General features: G+C 41.3%; 1 protein-coding gene across 2 annotated transcripts in view; it reads right to left on the bottom strand.

Annotated features, from left to right (window-relative positions):
- ticrr (TopBP1-interacting, checkpoint, and replication regulator) overlaps positions 1-16,281 on the bottom strand; it is a 43,985-nt gene extending 27,704 nt beyond the window's left edge. For both annotated transcript variants that reach the window (XM_068018071.1, XM_068018072.1), the window contains exons 1-11: positions 15,608-16,281; positions 13,167-13,482; positions 11,974-12,209; positions 10,703-10,943; positions 7,829-7,958; positions 7,592-7,728; positions 6,976-7,179; positions 6,165-6,316; positions 4,204-4,304; positions 3,574-3,667; positions 1,323-1,405 (exon numbers count right to left, since the gene is read on the bottom strand). In XM_068018071.1, coding sequence (XP_067874172.1) covers positions 1,323-1,405; positions 3,574-3,667; positions 4,204-4,304; positions 6,165-6,316; positions 6,976-7,179; positions 7,592-7,728; positions 7,829-7,958; positions 10,703-10,943; positions 11,974-12,209; positions 13,167-13,482; positions 15,608-16,201 — 2,288 coding nt within the window. In that variant the 5' untranslated portion in view covers positions 16,202-16,281. The remainder of the gene's footprint in view (positions 1-1,322; positions 1,406-3,573; positions 3,668-4,203; positions 4,305-6,164; positions 6,317-6,975; positions 7,180-7,591; positions 7,729-7,828; positions 7,959-10,702; positions 10,944-11,973; positions 12,210-13,166; positions 13,483-15,607) is intronic.
- Between the last annotated feature and the right edge of the window lie 1,550 nt (positions 16,282-17,831).

The raw sequence follows: 17,831 nt of genomic DNA, 5'->3' as shown, positions 1-17,831 counted from the left end.
ACTGAAGTAGTTTGTCCAAGCAGTGGCCGCAGGGTTAGAATCCCAGCAATGCCCCTTCCAGAGCCAGAAAGTTATGTCCACTTACTGAACAGAAAAGTTAACATTTTTAAATTTACCATTCAAGTGTCTGGTGAGCAAGCAGTAAAGAGCAAATAGCCTGCTCTGGTGCTATGTGATCTCACAATAATACAACCACGATAATAATATAAATGGAGATTACAAATAAACTAACAAATAATGCTATACAAAATCAGCATGTTTAGCAATTACAGTGCACAAAATAAATGATTTCCTTCAAGTTGCAAAACTTTCTGCACCGCCAACACAGTGGCGCAGTGGTTAACACCACAGCCTCACAGCTCCAGGGACCCGGGTTCAATTCTGGGTACTGCCTGTGCGGAGTTTGCAAGTTCTCCCTGTGACCGCGTGGGTTTTCGCCGGGTGCTCCGGTTTCCGCCCACCGCCAAAGACTTGCAGGTGATAGGTAAATTGGCCATTGTAAGTTGCCCCTAGTGTAGGTAGGTGGTAGGGTATATGGGATTACTGTAGGGTTAGTATAAATGGGTGGTTGTTGGTCGGCACAGACTCGGTGGGCCGAAGGGCCTGTTTCAGTGCTGTATCTCTAAATAAATAAAACACTGGGAGTCTTTCACAGGCCATCTGCTTTTTAATGTTAAGTTCTTTCCAAATGCATGAAGAAAAAAAAAGAGAAACATTTAAAATACATGAACTGAAGCAGCTGCAATTTGTTATTTGCAACTCTTACATCCTTTCCCAATCTCATTGTAGGATATATGGGTCAAGATTTTATTTTTGATTTAACAATTCAAATTTGCCTGTAAGGTAGTTTCCTTACCTCCATTGACCCACTGGGTAAAGGTACAGTATGACAAAGTACTGAGCCATAGAAATCTCAATCTCAGGTGTGCAAGTTAGTTGATCTCAGCTGGGGGAATAAGTGGGTCACAGCATCCCACAGCTAAGGATGAGGGGGAAAAAAAGTCAATGCTTCCACTTCTGATCATTATCTAGTGATCCCAATTGGAAAGAGAAAGTGCATGGATGTCAGGAGAGAACAGTATCAGACTCCAGTATAATGCTATCCGTGGGAGATAGCTTGCCTAAACTCAATGAAGAATGGGCAAGGTACCAGAGGAATGTCAATACCCATGGAAGCATATTGCAGCATAAATTATGTCTCCAGAGGAGAAAATTAACAAGAGGGAAGATTCCCATCAAATGGAGTCGTCTGCAGGACAATGAAAGCATGCTGTGCAGACCTAAAGTGACATGTTCAAGCTTGGAGATAGTTTTGAACTTACGTGTTTAAAATCTCTTCTTCCAGAAACTTTGCAAGAAATGTGGTGTCCTTTGTTAGAGATATGATGCGCAGTAGGTTTGTCATCTGCAGTCAAAATCAAAGTGATCAGCTTTGGAAAAAGTATTAGACTTCCTAACATAGGTATCAAAATACACTTAAAACCTTATTACAAACCAATCATACATCATTGCATAACAAATGATCTAATGCCTGGCTGTTGCTACAATGCATTTATACTGTAGTCCAAGACCAGTTGCTACAGAATCTGTTCTGAGACGACAGTGCATCATTATATTGAAGAATGCCCATACTCTCAAATATTCCAGGAGATAGCTCTGCATAATTGCACTCCCAATATTTAAAACAATTTGAGGAACATTTAAAAAATGATCAGGAATGTTTAATGCATCTCTGAAAGCTCTTTTCAAACTATCCTGGGCTCGGCAGTTGAGTTACACTTCAAATGGCATCAAGCCTTAGCAGTACAGGACAGCCTCCTCAAAAGGTACTATCCCTGCTACAATCTGGAATCGAGGTTAACTGCTCCACATGAAAGCATCCTATACTCTGTCTAGTTGCATTTTTCAAAGGTTTTAAAAACCACATGCTGCTAGAACGCAAAAGTTTTTGAAGGTCTTATTTTGTTAATTGAAAAAAATACACTTGCACTTTTCAGTGCTTTTCATGACTTTAGGACATCCTAAAGTGTTTCAGTCAATTAAATACTTTTGAAGTACAGTCACTGTTGTACTGCAGGGCAACACGATTTCAGCAAAGGGTCCAATGAGATAACTGTTCAGATAATCTGTTTTAGTGATGTTAGTTGAGGTCTAAATTGGGGAGAATTACCTTTCTTTTTAAAAAAATAGTGCCATGGGCATAGCAATTGCATAAATCAGTCAAATCAAAAAGGACAATGCACATATGGCACAAGCTCATTCTCTGCACTCAGTGATAGGATAAAATTCATACATCAGCTACAGAGCAGGAAGAGTCCACCACGCAATCAGTCCATTCAATTAATTGTTTATGAATAAAGGGTTTTAGCCTGCAAGTCAAAAAGTGTAATTTTCTTTTAGATAGCCTAGATATTCCATTTTACAGTACTTGGATTCTGCAGTTCAGCTGATTTGAATATTTTTCCATTAATTGAATATATGTAGTTTTACTTAAAATGACACTTGTGTAATTTTGTTTTTTTTTAAGAAGATGAATGACATTAGGATAGGGGAGGCGTAGGGCTGAACTTTATCAGCCCTTCGATGCCATGGGTTGTGGCGGGGAGGCCCATAAAATGCTAGCAGGCGTGGCCCGCCTCGACACGATACCGAGAAGGACACTAGCAGCGGCGAGGCCTCCATTAACATAGATACATTAACATTCAAATGAACTTACCGCCGATCATATGGCCAACTGGCCGCAACTCCATTGATGTTCTGAGGAGAGATACTGCTGGGGAGGTGGGAGGAATAAAATTATCAGGGTGGCTGGGGGAGCGGGGAAAACTATTCTTATTGATTGTGGGATGGTGGGAAAGGGTTGAGGGTCAAAGATACTGAAGTTCGGTGGGGGTGGGGTTCAGAATTTCAAAAAGTGTATTTTTGAGGGCATAGGTTAATTTATGTGCTGAGGGTGGGAGAGTGGATTCAATGTTAAATTAAACATTTATTAATTTTTTTAAAATCACACTGGCACCTTTAAATATGTTAATATATCCTGAAGGGCTTGAAGCCCTTTAAAAATGGCGCCGGTGTCTGCGCAGTCGCACCAGATGCCATTGCCGGGGACACGGCAACTGTCCCCTCGACGTCTTCGGGGGAGGCCGCTCTGCCCCTTCCATTTAAATGAGCCCCCGCGCATAATATCGCGGGGGCTCTGTGGCGGCACTTCCACGTTGGAAGGCCGCCAACTTCACAGCGCGGCGCACTGATAAATTAAGCCCACAGTAGTTAGATGTAGATTGAAATACCTCCTACTTTATTTTAAAATGCTTTGAAGGATCAAACCTTACTGCAATAAAAAAGGCAGTTTTCCATTACCCACTGCAGCAACCCTGTAGCCTTTAAGTGGGATTACCAATTTGGTTTCAGGAGCAGCTGTGCACTGTAGATTCGAACCAACAAAGAACTGGATTAAAGCTACTAAACTCCTTTCACATTACAATTTAGAAACTTTCATCCCATCATTCTGTGCCAGATTTGAACGTAGGTACCAGACCAAGCACACAGTTTCATGTCTAACATTATACTCACTTCTTCCACAAGCTGTTCCATCTGCTCATAGTCACTCTGCAATGATGGAAACTGCCGGCACATCTCCAAGCGCAACAGGACCTGGAGCTGGCAGCTGCAACAAGACCCATCATAAAAATGAACACAAGGATTATACTCCAACAGAAAACAATGCATAAATGCAGATAACATTGATCTTCCTTCCTTTCTTACCACCTCCCCCCACCCCTGCCCAATATCTCCTCAGAAGTAATTTTGTTTTGTGTTCAAAGAATTTTGATTATATGGTGTTAGCCTAAAGCATTCCTAGGTAAAGTACACAAAGGCAAGGTGAGAAGGTTAAAATTTCTTCACTTTTCCCCAAGTAGCATGCCTTAACTTAGCTTAATCCGCATATTTTAATACAGCAGTGACATTTCCATTTCCCACACTAAACACGGAGAGCAGCTTGAACTAAATAGACAATTTATCAATGTGGGCAATTTTGCATTGTGGACAGTTTTGTGCAATTTCATTACAACCTTTACAGTTGACAAAAGTATTTAAATTCATTGCATTTTTTTGTTTTAGAAATTTAGAAGACACAAAATGTAGAGTGTCAATAAGATGGTGGATACAGCCTGGAGTCTCCAATTTAAATATCTTACTCACTCTCTGACTTTGAGTTCCTTATTCTCCTGGTTTCCGTACTGCTGCCGAATGGATTTACTGCTCTTCAATAATTGCATTTGAATCAGATTTATACATGTGGCCTTTAAATAGAAGAGGTTAAATGTTGCAAATTAAAAGGTTTACACAATAATCAGTGTTGAAACTGTACTACATTCACAATTGTTAAGACACCCAGCAATATGACTATACATTTATCCTTTCAAACTTGGGATGCACCTGAGCTCAAGATTAGCGGGACAGCTCTGGTGGAGTTAGTAGTGGAAGCAGTTTAAAATGGGAGTTACATTATGTACATAGTTGTATGGTATTACATAAAATTTACAGCAGAGTAACTGGCCATTTGGCCCAACAGTTTCATGTTAGTGTTTATGCTCCACACGTGTCTCCTCCCACCCTTCATATCACCCCATCAACATACCTCTCTATTCCTTTCTCCCTCATGTTTATCTAGCTTCCCCTTGAATGCATCTATGCTAGTCACCTGAACTGCTTATGGTAAAATGTTCTATATTCTCACCACTCCCTGGCAAAGTTTCTCCTGAATTCCCTATTGCATTTATTGGTGACTATCTTATATTTATGCCCCCAGTACTAGCCTCCCATGTAAATGGGAGCATTTTCTCCATGTCTACCTTATCCAACTCTTTCACAAGCTTAAAGACCTTTTATCAGGTCACCTTTCAGTCTTATCTTTTTTAAAGAAAAAAAGAGCTCCAGCCTGTTCAATCTTCCAGATAGGTAAAACCACTCAATTCTGGTACAATTCCAATTGTTTTTGTATCTTCTCCAGTGCTTCAATATCTTTTTTATAATAGAGGCCAGAACTCCAAGTGTGGTCTAACCAAGGTTCTATACAAGTTTAACAACTTTTCTGTTCAATTCAATTCAATTCCTCTAGAAATGAACCCCAGCTATTTTACATAGTAAAAATTTTACATAGAATTTACAGCACAGAAACAGGCCACTCGGCCCAACTGCTCCATTCCAGTGTTTGCGCTCCATACGAGTCACTTCTCACCCAATCTTCATATCTATCTATTCCTTTTGGGATGTTTATCTACCTTCCTCTTAAAAACATCTATGCTGTTCACTCCAACTACTTTCTGTGGTAGCCAGTTCGACATTCTAACCATTCTCTGGGTAAAGAAGTTTCTCCTGAATTTTCTATTGGAGTTATTAGTGACTCTCTCATATTTGTGATCCCTAGTTTTGGACTCACCCACAAGTGGAAACATTTTCTCTGTCAATCCTATCGAACCCCTTCATAATTTTAAAGACCTCTATCAGGTTTTGCACTTTTTTTATTTTAAAATAGCCTTATTAACTTGCATTATTACTGGTCGTGATTTGTGTATCTGTACCCCCAGATCACTCCGCTCCTCTACCCCATTTAGACACTCAATTTCCAAGGAGTATGTGGCCTCCTCATTCTTTCATTCAAAATATACCATCTCACGCTTATCGATATTGAAGCTCATTTGCCAATTACATGTCCATTCTGTCTTCCTGAATTTTATTGCAGTCCTTCTCAGTATTAACTACACCCTCCAAATCTGGTGTCACCCCGAAGTTTTGAAATTGTATTTCTGATTCCAAACTACAAATCGTTTATGTTAATGGTGAACAACAGTGGTCTCAACACTGATCTTTGTGAAACACCACCTCCCACATTTTGTCAGTCTGATAAAATATTAAAGCATATATTGGTTAAAATCTGATCATTCTTATAACGTAATGGTACCAATAGACTAAACAAGCTGAAGTGACAATACTGCAATATTGTGCTCTACTAATGAACAGCTATAGGTGAAATCAATGCAGTAACTTTTCTTCCTCTTAGTCATAAACCCATGAAGGATCGTAAAATATTAGACAAAATTGTAATGAGATCATTAAATTACTTCAGAATTATCAGACCATCAAATTAGAAACGATAATACCTCAAGAACTTCAGCATTGCTAGATTTTAGGTACATTTTAATGACTGTGACTGCATTCTGTATGAAACTGAACTGGGACAATTCATCATCTGCTACATGTTTCCGGTAATTCTCTTTAAAACTGGACACCATCTCCTCTTCACTTTTAAAATCTGCAAAACAGAGACAGAATTAGGAGTCAAATTTAAAAGTTGCTGATTGGGAATGTGAATAATGGGGGAGTCGTGAAAGATAAAACACCCTCATTTAACTGCTTTCATGTTTAGCCTAGCAACATTCAACATCTGAAGCGATGTATTCAGACCATTAATACACCCACAAAAATGTACATAAAATAATGTAGAGAACTGTATACTTTTTTTTTTAAAGATACTATAGTGTTTTAAAAGTGTAAAACTAAACTAAACTTCCTGAAGGCATCAGTATCTTGCTGGATATGGTTCCAAAGGCAATCACCTAAACTAGTCTTAACACAGTCCCGTGTGAACACCAGTCCGTAGTACCTCATCCCTTTAATCTAATATTGATCAACAAAACAACTCTAACTGCTTTAGCACAGACCTCAAACCACTCTCCTTGGACTAGTTTCCATAGTCACATGCTCAATAATGACTAGCAAGTAACTGACCAATCAGGGTTTTAGCACCATGCAACTTGTCCATTAAAACTTAAACCAAGTACATGACTACCATCTACCAACTGTTCTCAAAGGGATCCAAATATCTGAAGGAAAGTTTCCTCCAAAATAGTCAAGACAGAATCACACAAATCCCATCTACAACTATGGTAAAATGCAGCTAATAAGACATACCTACTGTACTCTTCTTCACTCTTTTACATTTCTTTTTGCCCTCCAAATGTTTCTTGTGCTGTTGTATGGACTCATCTCCGCTGGGAAGCTGGATCCCATCAGGCTGGCATTTTTGTGCTTTCATGTTTAGCCTAGCAACATTCAACATCTGAAGCGAGCGGCTCATGGACCTCATCTTCTGTCGGATGGGGGTCCGAGGACCACCTGAAATTAATTGATAAAACAACGGAAATGTTCATGACAGGCAGAATGACAGAAGAAGCCGATAAATAAACAAGCTAACCTGAGTGGCTCAGTTGCTAAACGTAGCACCTAGCTGGGCCACAAGCTTTGGGTAAAATTATCTCAGCCAAATTAGCACTTGAGGGTGCTACGATTTATCTCTGGCCAGAATCTATCCTGGTCTGCAGAGTTGAACAGCTTTCTGATACTCACTGTCTAATCTCACAAGATTGTTCAATTATAGCATCCATATCCAAAGATCCATGCCACAATTAAGAGTCATCTCATTCAGAACAGGAGGGGAAACAAATGTATGGGTTGAAAAAACACTACTCGAGAAAAACCCCCGATAAACACTATGCTTTAAATTCCAAACAAGTTATACTACACATACACTGTCTCCTTTTTACTCCATGCTGTACAGCTGCTCCAGCTTCGTCTGCAGATTTCCTCTGGTAGAACTCCGCCAAGTGACCAGTCAGGGCAAGTTCAGAGTCCATGTTCGCTTTCTCACCTTCTCCCTGCATTGATCTAATGCACAAACAGCGAATCTGAAGTTTTTCGGATGCGGTTACATTATCACGTCAGAGGTCAGAAATATCTTTAACAAGCCACAATTTCAATAATTTACCTGAATGACTCCATTAGAGTAGAGCTCACTCCCGACAATTCAGATAACGGAAACCAGCCTTCAACAAAGGAAGTTCTTTGTTGGGAGGTCTCAGCCAACTCTAGTTCTACCCAATCTGGAACAGTAACATCTTATGGAAAAAAGAAAAATTCACTTCAATCTTTTACTTTACACAGTAAGACAAGTTTGAGAGCCTGAAATTGATCACGCGGTGGGCCGAAATGCCTGTTTCTATGCTGTACGACTCTGACTGTGGAAAAAAGGCGCATTCTATTTAAGTAATCAAGGTTAAGAGAGTAGATAAATCAAACCTCACTGACATGTTTGAGATTTCTACAAATTCTAGAGGCAGAGGGCATAGGTTCAATGTGTAGTAAATTTATGGAACGGATTTCTCGGACAATAGGCAGCATGGAAAAAGCTAAGTTAAGCATATTTGAGGAACTGGGTAATTGAAATATTTAGGACAAGCCAAAAATGGATTACAGCCCTGTTCTTTCCTAGATTCCTAGGGAGTAATGTATGTTAGGTCTAATCAGGTCCATGAGTTGTTCAAAGATTTTTACACATGCTATTTGCAAGTTTGGTACTTGACTTGTATTTTTAAAAATTACTAGTTGTTCAAATTTGACAGATGTTAGAAAAGAAAAATTGTAATTAACGGATTTGTCTTGTGTGCATGCATGTTACAACAGCATATTGTAATCGCATGGCAATTTGGTTCCTATGTTAGATGGGATCAGCTTTTCATGACATGAATATTTGCTGTAGTTTTAAAAAAATTGTTCAATTTAATTCAAAAAGGTTTCTTTGTTGAGATACTGTACATGTTCCCCTTTCTCTTTTGGACTTTGATACTAGAGAAGAGCAATAGTGTAAAACCTTGTCAAATGGTACTACTTTAAATAGTCATAATGGTCTCAGACAAAAGACTGGCTGTATTGCACTGCTACAGAAATCACAGCTGTTCTATATTAAGTTTTTAGGCTGTTTAACTAGCAATTGGCATTAATACATACTATTATTGAAAACTTCCAATGCAATGGGAAATAGATGTTAATCCATTAATTTTCATTACTATTAACCACTTACTGTCAACACTTCATAATTCAAAATTGCTTTTGCTTTTACACTGAAATTGTAATTAATAAATTTGAATAAGACAATGTCAGTAACAGAGTAAAATGGGAATTTATTTTTATTTCAATACATTGGACCAAACGTTTCAACACTAATTTTAAAAATTTGATTTAATTCACTACGGCTAAAAAGTTCTGTTTGCTGAATTCCAATTTGGGCCTCAAAAGGAAAGAACTAACTGCATTTATCCAAATGTAGTTTGCTTTGTAATAATGCTGTCTGTTTACATAAATTTTGATTTAGAGAATAAATAATCCGGAAGGATCATCACTGCCTCAACGAGAGGGGAAAATCAGATTTCAGGAATTATGCTGCTAAACACAAGGTGTAGAGTCATGATTACAAAATTCAGCAAGATTCATGTAAACCATCCAGTGCATATAGTGAACCAATCATGTTAGCATCAACACACCCACTATAAACAGTGGCAAACTGTAATCATAATTTTAAGCTAGCTGCTTAAAATCAGACAATAGACTGGATTTTGTGAGGATTGCCAACACTTCATGGAACAATACCTCAACATGGAGGCATGTGGCCAATATTTTATTTTATATTAAAAAATTAACAGGCACTGTGCTACAAATGTGAAGATGGAGCACTTCAGAAAATTCAATTCTTAAATGTTAATTAATAGAACACAATACATGAACCAGCCATCAAGCCATTCTTGCCATTAAAATATTTTGCTGTACAGTGCACAGCACATTTACTTTTTACATTTATCCAAATCTTACACCTGTTCAGTTACGTCACCATAAAATATTGCCACATGCAAGCATGAAATTTATCATAAAGAATGAATATATACAGCTATAAAACCAGAAATGCACAGCCAGTCTTTTCTCAGATAGTGAGCATTTAAAACAATCTTTGTGTTTTCAATTCAATTTTCTTTTTACTTCTCCCTAATATATAGCATTACAAAACACTAAGTCCTTCAAAACATTGTGGTTGCTCCAGCCAAATATGTATCCTCATCAAACCATATGATCAATGCACTACATGTCCCCATGAGTAAGTTGCATTTCACTTGCCCAACATAACTAGATTTGGCAGTAAGGTTCATTCCTCCAGAAAAACAAGGTACATGATAAAACCTGTCACTTCTGAAACTTAGCACAATAATAAATGTAGGCACAAAGCCTAAAAAAAAACCCACATGTTTTGTAACAATTTGCTTAGAAAAGTACATTTAATATCTTGAGAAAGGATTACATTCTTTAGAATACTGCCTTGGTGTTTTAGAAGTGTAAACACTATATAATTACACTGTCAATTGCAGACCTTTGGCTAGAGTTCCTGCTAGCCACAGAACCAGAGACAAGCCACAATCTGCTCAGTTCTGAAAAAGTAAGTAGTACTCAGAGACTGAGATAACAAGCCAACAGCAGTTCAACAATACGATTTTCCAAACTGGCAACTTTGAAATGGGCTTCCATTTTGAAAACTTCCAATATCTAGCCAGTGGCCTGAGTAGTTATTCTGATCCACTGTTACTTGTCTACTCAACTGTTCCTATATATCATCATATTCAAGTTCTCATTCAAGGAAACCAATATCACACATAAGCATTATCCACAATTAAATTTCACATCTCTCAAGTTTGAGAAGAAGCCCTATCCTTTATCTAAAAACAAATGCTCAGACAAAAGGAATAAGAAACACAGACCAAGAAAAGGAATGGAATAAATTACCAAATTAATGCTATTACTATTGCTTCTTTTTCCTTACCTGAACAGGTTAGACATTCATCAGTGATATCAGAGAAGAGGTTCAATGCTCTGCCTACAGCATCAGAGACCTCCAAGGACATCTCCTGGCTACTCTCAGTTATCTCCGTCTGCAAGAGAAACTCCTCAAATTCTGGCACTTGTTCCCAGGAGATCAGTGAGAGCACCGCTGTTCCACTAAGCAAGGGAGACAGTATTCCTGTACTCGGGGGCAGGTAATCATCTGTCTCTATGTCAACAACCTGGAAAAGTGAAATAAGTAAATACCATAAATGTGAGGTTATCCACTTTGGTGGCAAAAACAGAAAGGCAGATTATCTGAACGGCGACAGATTGAAAAAGGGGGAGATGCAGCGAGACCTGGTGCAGCAGGCAGTTAAGAAGGCAAATGGTATGCTGGCCTTCATAGCGAGAGGATTAGAGTACAAGAGCAAGGATATCTTGCTGCAACGAGACAAGGCCTTGGTGAGACCATATCTGGAGTACTGTGTGCAGTTTTGGTCTCCTTATCTGAGGAAGGATGTTCTTGCTATGGAGGGAGTGCAGCGAAGGTTCATCAGACTGATTCCTGGGATGGCAGGACTGACATATGGAGATAGTGGGTCGATTAGGCTTGTATTCACGAGAGTTTAGAAGGAGAGAGGATCTCATAGAAACCTACAAAATTCTAACAGGACTAGACAGCCTAGATGCAGGAAGGATGTTCCCGATGGCGGGGGAGTCCAGGACCAGGGGTCACAGTCTAAGGATAAGGGGCAAGCCATTTAGGTCTCAGATGAGAAGAGATTTCTTCACCCAGAGAGTGGTGAACCTATGGAATTCTCTACCACGGAAAGCAGTTGAAGCCAAATCACTAAATATATTCAAGAGTTAGATATAGTTCTTAGGGCTAATGGGATCAAGGGATACGGAGAGAAAGTGGGAACAGGGTACTGAGTTTGGATGATCAGCCATGATCGTATTGAATGGCGGAGCAGGCTCGAAAGGCCTACGCCTGCTCCTATTTTTCTATGTTTCTATACTGATCTCTTCCACGGTTCTTAAATATTTCTTCCGATCAATTTTCCCCAATAAGCAGGCTACAATATGACTAATTGTTTAACCAGAGCAATGTGAATAAGATCAAAATCTGTTATGTTGGAAGAGATATTACCAAGTACCATAAATCTTTTGTTCAACAAGTGACAATTAAACTTCCAGAGGAAAAAGTTGAGACCACAACATTCAATACACATCTTTCAAACTATCAATTTATATGAAAAGAATACCCACCACATATATTTCATTGTAAGCCATCCCCTTCAGAAGTCGGTGAAGGAAGTAGTTCTCTTTAGTTTCCTTCTGCCCAGCTTGTTGCAAGACCCAAGAATGTGTTGACAACTGGTCAGTCCTTTGCAGATCCCAATCTTTCACAACTCCTTTTACTGTAATGTTCACTGGCCCAGTCAGGTATTTCTGACTCCGGGAAACTGGCTCCAAAGTCACAGGGCAGCATACCCCCTGCTCTCCTGTTCACAAGCAGAAACCACAAAATAATTTTAGAATTTTCCAACACACTCAATAAACTAATAAAGTGGAACCTCAATTGGAAAAGTTGCATCAAAACAGCACCTTATTACACCTTTCAGAAATGCACCAGTGCTATTCACATTCAGTAAATTATTTTGAAGTGCAGTCATGTAGTATGAGCTCAGCAACCATTATGCACACACCAAGGCCCACAAACAGTAAATGAGATGGTCAGTTGACCTGCTTTGGTGGTGTTGGTGGAGGAAAAAATGTTGCCCAGGACAGAGAGGAATACCTTTGCTTCTTCAAATCGTAAAACAGGATCTTTAAACTCACACAGAACAGGCAGATGGGGGTCTCATCTCACATGAATAATGATAGTGTGTAATGCTAGAGAGTCAGAGTGATCAGAGCAATTTTGCAGCACTCACTTCACCAATTCTTATATATTGGGAGGAGCCCAGGGAGGAAAAAGAAACAGCTCCCCATCACAGCAGTTATAAATCAAATGCTAACAGACAAACCCAACTACTACATAGCCCTTCACTTTAGGCTGCATGTGAAAACTTACATTTGTCCAAAAGGTATGTTTGAAAAGTGACAGGAACGCCTTGAACAATGTGAAGACACTACAGTGTGGTGTCAAATTGAAATGGTGAGAATGTCCTGTGTGGGAAGTTTGACTCTGGAGTCAGATTGATCCCTGACTCTTGATTTACACTGCAAGCTCGCTTTGGCAAAAGTGGAAATTGCTCTGTACCAACATTAAACTTTTATTGGAAATGCAGCCCAACTGGAGTTAAAATGCCCCAACTACTGATTTTATGTCAGTTAAACATAAAATAAGCAGAATTTAAGAAATGCAAAACTGGAACCAAAAAAGCATACTAAAGGACCATAAATGTACAGAATGCATTTCCAAATCTGCCGACTGTAGGAAAAGAGATCATAATTACCTTGTCTGATAGTCAGTAATCCTTGTTGAAGAGGAAACGCTTTTCGATAGAAACTTTCAACACTCACGAAGTAATTCATGTTGCAATCAAATGGAAATGGAGCAGCCATTTTCCCCCGTTTCACGTACTCCTTTGCATCGGTTTCATTCTCAAAAGCAATCTTCTTCAGGCAAACTTGGGAGGTTTTGTCCAATAGTAAAGCAGAGTCATTAAGTGAAAGTTGCATTAAAGCAGCAAATGGAATTAAACTTCCACCAACCAAGTGCATCACTTCCGAGACCATCTTATAGCCAATATGATCAGAAGCTCCAATGAACTAGAGAAAAAAAATCAAAATATCTTTGTAAAACCAAGCATACAAACAACAATTTGTGCACAGCAAGGTCCCACAAATAGCAATGAGGTAATGATCTGTTTTAGTGATGTCGGTTGAGGGATAAATATTGGCCAGAGCAATAGGGAGGTTCCACCCCATTCCACCCCCGCACCCCCCATGTCTTCAAAATAGTGCTATGGGATCTTTTACATTCACCTGAGGGTGCAGACAGGGTCTTGGTTTAACATTTTCCAAACCAGCAAATTTAAATGAGACAAAGAAGCAAGTAAAAGGAAATAGGACTGAGTTGCCTTGGTTTTGAGGGCTAGATTGGCTCGGCTTGGGAGCCCCAGGGGTCCACAGCCTGGACACCTCTTTTAAGGCTACAATGCTGCGCATTCCTGAGGTGAATTAGAGGACAATTTCTCTTGGGCAGTTCCTGCAGTCAATTAGAAGTCAAGGAAATCAACAGGAAATAATTGACGCTGTGACAGCAATTTGCATGCGTGACGAAATGCAAAATCCAATGTAACAGAAATATTAGATCTACTACAGAGCTCTGAGTGAGGATATGCCACTTTACAGAAATATGCTGTAAGTGCAAAGTGTGATAGGGAATACAAATAGGAAAGAATTATAAATAAATGCTTTGTTAAATTCTCAGAACATCCTAAATCACTTCCTATCCAATGAATTACTTTCTGAAATACAGCAACTGTTGCTTAGGTAAACACAGCAGCCTATTTGATGGTTTCTGGATTTGTTGGTCAAGGAAAAACATTAGCAAGGAGACTTGTTTTTTTGAATTGTCTTGAACTCTTCAACATCCACCTGAACGACGAGTAGTGACCATCAGTTTAATGCTTCACATGGAAAGATACACCTCATAACGTGATGGAAAAGCCTTACATGCAGCAGCTGTAAATATACACTGGCTGTTGTAGCACTTTCCTCATCACATTTTGATTTCATACAACAGAATGTGACCAATTCAGCTACCATAAATAAGTAGACGTAATAGTGTATAATAAAGAACAAATTACTTTTTACATGTAGTTAAGTATTATGTAGGCAAACATGGCAGTCAATTTGTGCACAGCAAGATCCCAAAAAACAGCCATAAAATAAATGTGAAAATAAAACTTTGATGGTATTAGTTATAGTTGAGGTAAGAACTTTGGCTAGGACAATAGGAAAACTCAGTACTCTTCAGTGGATAGTGCCACAGGAACTTTCCTTTTAATATTAACCTGAATTGGCAGTCAGGACAGTGGTTTAACCTCTTATCTGAAAAAGGGCACCTCCAACAATACAACACTCCCAAAGTACAGCACTGAGATGTCAACCTAAATTATGTCAAGTCCTGGAGTAGGTCTTGGACCATGCCTGGGGTGGCTTTGGAAAGGGAGCATGTAGTTTCTGCCTGAGACCTTCCATGACCAGTGGGCACTGCAGGGAATAGTACATCTTATAGATGCTGAAAATATGATCATTTAGTTGGTTAGATTCCTTTTGATTTTGCTGGGGCTTTGTTGCCTATTTTGGCATCTTTCAGTTTGATTGGACCGCATGTTTGTTTGTTATGCATTAATGTGTCTTTAAAGGGGCTTGTTTGGTGGCACTGGAGCAACTCAGTATCACCCTTATTGGGCCACAAGACTTGGACAAGAGTGCTGTCAACTAACACAATTATTGTTGTTGTTCTCAGTGCATGCTGTCGTTCAGGTCCAGTCAGGCCACCAAAGAATCAATAACAACTTAAATTTATAGAACACCTTTAACGAGTGAAACATCCTACAGCACTTCACTGGGTCACATAAGGCAATATCAGGGCAGGTGACCAGTAAGTTGGTCAGAGAGGTAGGTTTTAAGGAGTGTCTTAAAAGGAGGAAAGTGAGGTAGAGAGGCAGAGTGGTGCATGGGGAATTCCAGAGTTTGGAGTCCAGTAGACATGGCAGGGTAAAGCAAATCAGGGATGAGCAAGAGGACAGAATTGGAGGAGTGCAGAGATCTTGGAGGGGGCAAGGCCATGGAGTGATCTGAAAACAAGGCTGAGAGTTTTAAACTGGAGTTGCCAACAGAGGTTAAAATCAAGCGCCCCGAGCTCCCGCAGTGCGCCCATTACCTGCTGGAGACGTTGGGTGTCCACCCAATGCAGGGCGATGCTGTGGCTGGACAGCAGGGCTCGGACTGGGGCCGGGATGATTTTCTCCGCCAATTGGTGGCAGCTGTCGGTTGCGGGAAGTTGCAGGAAGCCGAGTAACTCAGCCCGGGCGTGCGGGCAGGGGGCGAAGAGAAAGAGGGAGCTGCGAAGCCGGGGCTGCGGGGCCTCGACTCCCGAGCCCCGGCGGGATTTGGCGGGGGACGTGATGTCCGGCCGGTCCCACTGATAGTCCGAGAGGGCCTCGATTAGAGCGGTCTGAGTGGCGGCGGCTGTGGCTGCCCCCCGCTCCCGGCCCGGCTCCATCTCCCGGCTCAGAGCCTCCTCCAACTCTTCCAGGTGTCGGAGCCGCAGCTCCCTGAAGCCGTGGCCCCGGCCACCTCGGCCCCGCGCCGCCGACGAGTCGAAGAGTTTAAAGGCCCAGCGGACATTTTGGAGACCGGAGCCGCAGGCCGAGTGCAGCAGAACCCGCAGCGCGGCCTGCCGCACTAGGCTGGAGCCGAGCCCGGGTTCCGAAGCCGCCGTGTCTACCAGGAACACGATATTGTGAGAAACCATTGCCGATCTGGGGCCTCTTTTACTCCATCCACCGTCTCCAAGCTGCCGCCATTCTCCTCAACTTCAACGGACAATTCTTGGCGCCCTTTTCGAGTCTGAACGCTCATTGGTCGAGGTTTCTTCACGCTGTGTGCTCATTGGGCAAATTCCTGAACCCTCTCCTCTCCTTATTGGTCCAATGTCCACATTTCCCCGCAGTGATTCGCTGAAAGACTCTTGTTGCTTGGTTCGTAACTGCCGTTGGGCTACATGATTGGTTAACTCTCCAAGTACATTATCCAATCAACATCGAAGCAGCCCTTATTGATTTGTGATTGGAAGACCTGCCTGTAAACAACAAGACCCAGCCAATGCGATAGCCACGTTTAAACTGCGCTGTAGTTTGTCCTTTTAAAACCATTTAAAAAACATTGCAAGAAATATACTGCAGGGGTTGCTGCAGCCAATTTGTCCACAGCAAACTCCCAAAATACAATGTGATAATGGCCAGATAATCTGTTTGTTATGATGTTGATTGAGGAATAAATATTGGCCAGGACATCAGGGATGACTCCCCCGCTGTTCTTCAAAATAGTGCCATGGGATCTTTCATGTTCAGCTGAGAGGGCAGATAGGAGCCGCAGTTTAACATTATCCAAAAGATGGCACCTCTAACAATGCAGCATTCCTTCAGGTCTCCACTGGAGTGTTAGCCTTGATTTTTGTGCTGAAGTCCTGGGGCTGAATTTTATTCTTCCGCCGCTGTTCCCAGTGGCGGATGCAAAAATTTGTCGGCCCACGAGCCGCCATGCCACCGCGATCTAGTGTGCAGAAGCTCATTATAATATGTAGAGCAACCACCACCCCCTCCCCAATCACGTGGCGGGGGCAGCCTCGGCGACGCCATCAACGGCGCATCTGTTTCTGCGTAGGCGCTGGTGCTATTTTTAAAGGGTTGCCAGTCCTGCTTTGACAGATCAAAGATGACCCCTTCCCCCACCCAACTGCAACAAAAAATAAAATTTGAACCTCCCACCCCACACAACTACACCAGAAAAGCCCAGATTACCCCTTTTCCAAAACAACTGCAGTAAGTGCAGAGTTGACCCCTTTCGCATCACCCCGCCCAACTGACCTAAGTTCAGAGCTCAACTCTTTCTCCTCCCCCCCCCACCCCACTATGACAATGCAGAGTTGACCCCTTGCTCCCCCCCCCCCCACTTCACTACAAATGCAGACTTCCCCTCTTCCCCACCTCAGTGGTGCCACCTTTCCCTGCACAGGAAAACGAAGGTGCTGGAGTGCCGCATGCTGCTCAGAAGATCAGGAACTGCTGGTAAGATCGCTTCGACTTCCCCACCACCGGGAAGATCGAGCCCGGCATTCCCGGCGTCGGGCTCCGTGCTGGGCCACTGCCGCTGTGATATTCCAGCACCTCCGCCACAGAGCCTGACGTTGGGAGCTCGACAAAATTCAACCCCTGGAGTAGGATTTAAATCCAAAATTTTGTGACAGTGGTGAGAGTGCTATAAACTGAGCCACAGCCACCGCCAAAGTGTATAGGTAATCCAAGTGGCTTCTGAGCTCAGCTTAGGAAGGAAAACATAGAAGCCTGAGTAGACCTTTGCCCAATTGATCTTACTTCGCCATT

The sequence above is a fragment of the Heterodontus francisci genome, chromosome 38, assembly GCF_036365525.1.
Source record: "Heterodontus francisci isolate sHetFra1 chromosome 38, sHetFra1.hap1, whole genome shotgun sequence".
NCBI lineage: Eukaryota > Metazoa > Chordata > Chondrichthyes > Heterodontiformes > Heterodontidae > Heterodontus > Heterodontus francisci.
The sequence above is the reverse complement of the archived record's forward strand: the minus strand, read 5'-3'. Positions and strand labels throughout refer to the sequence as shown.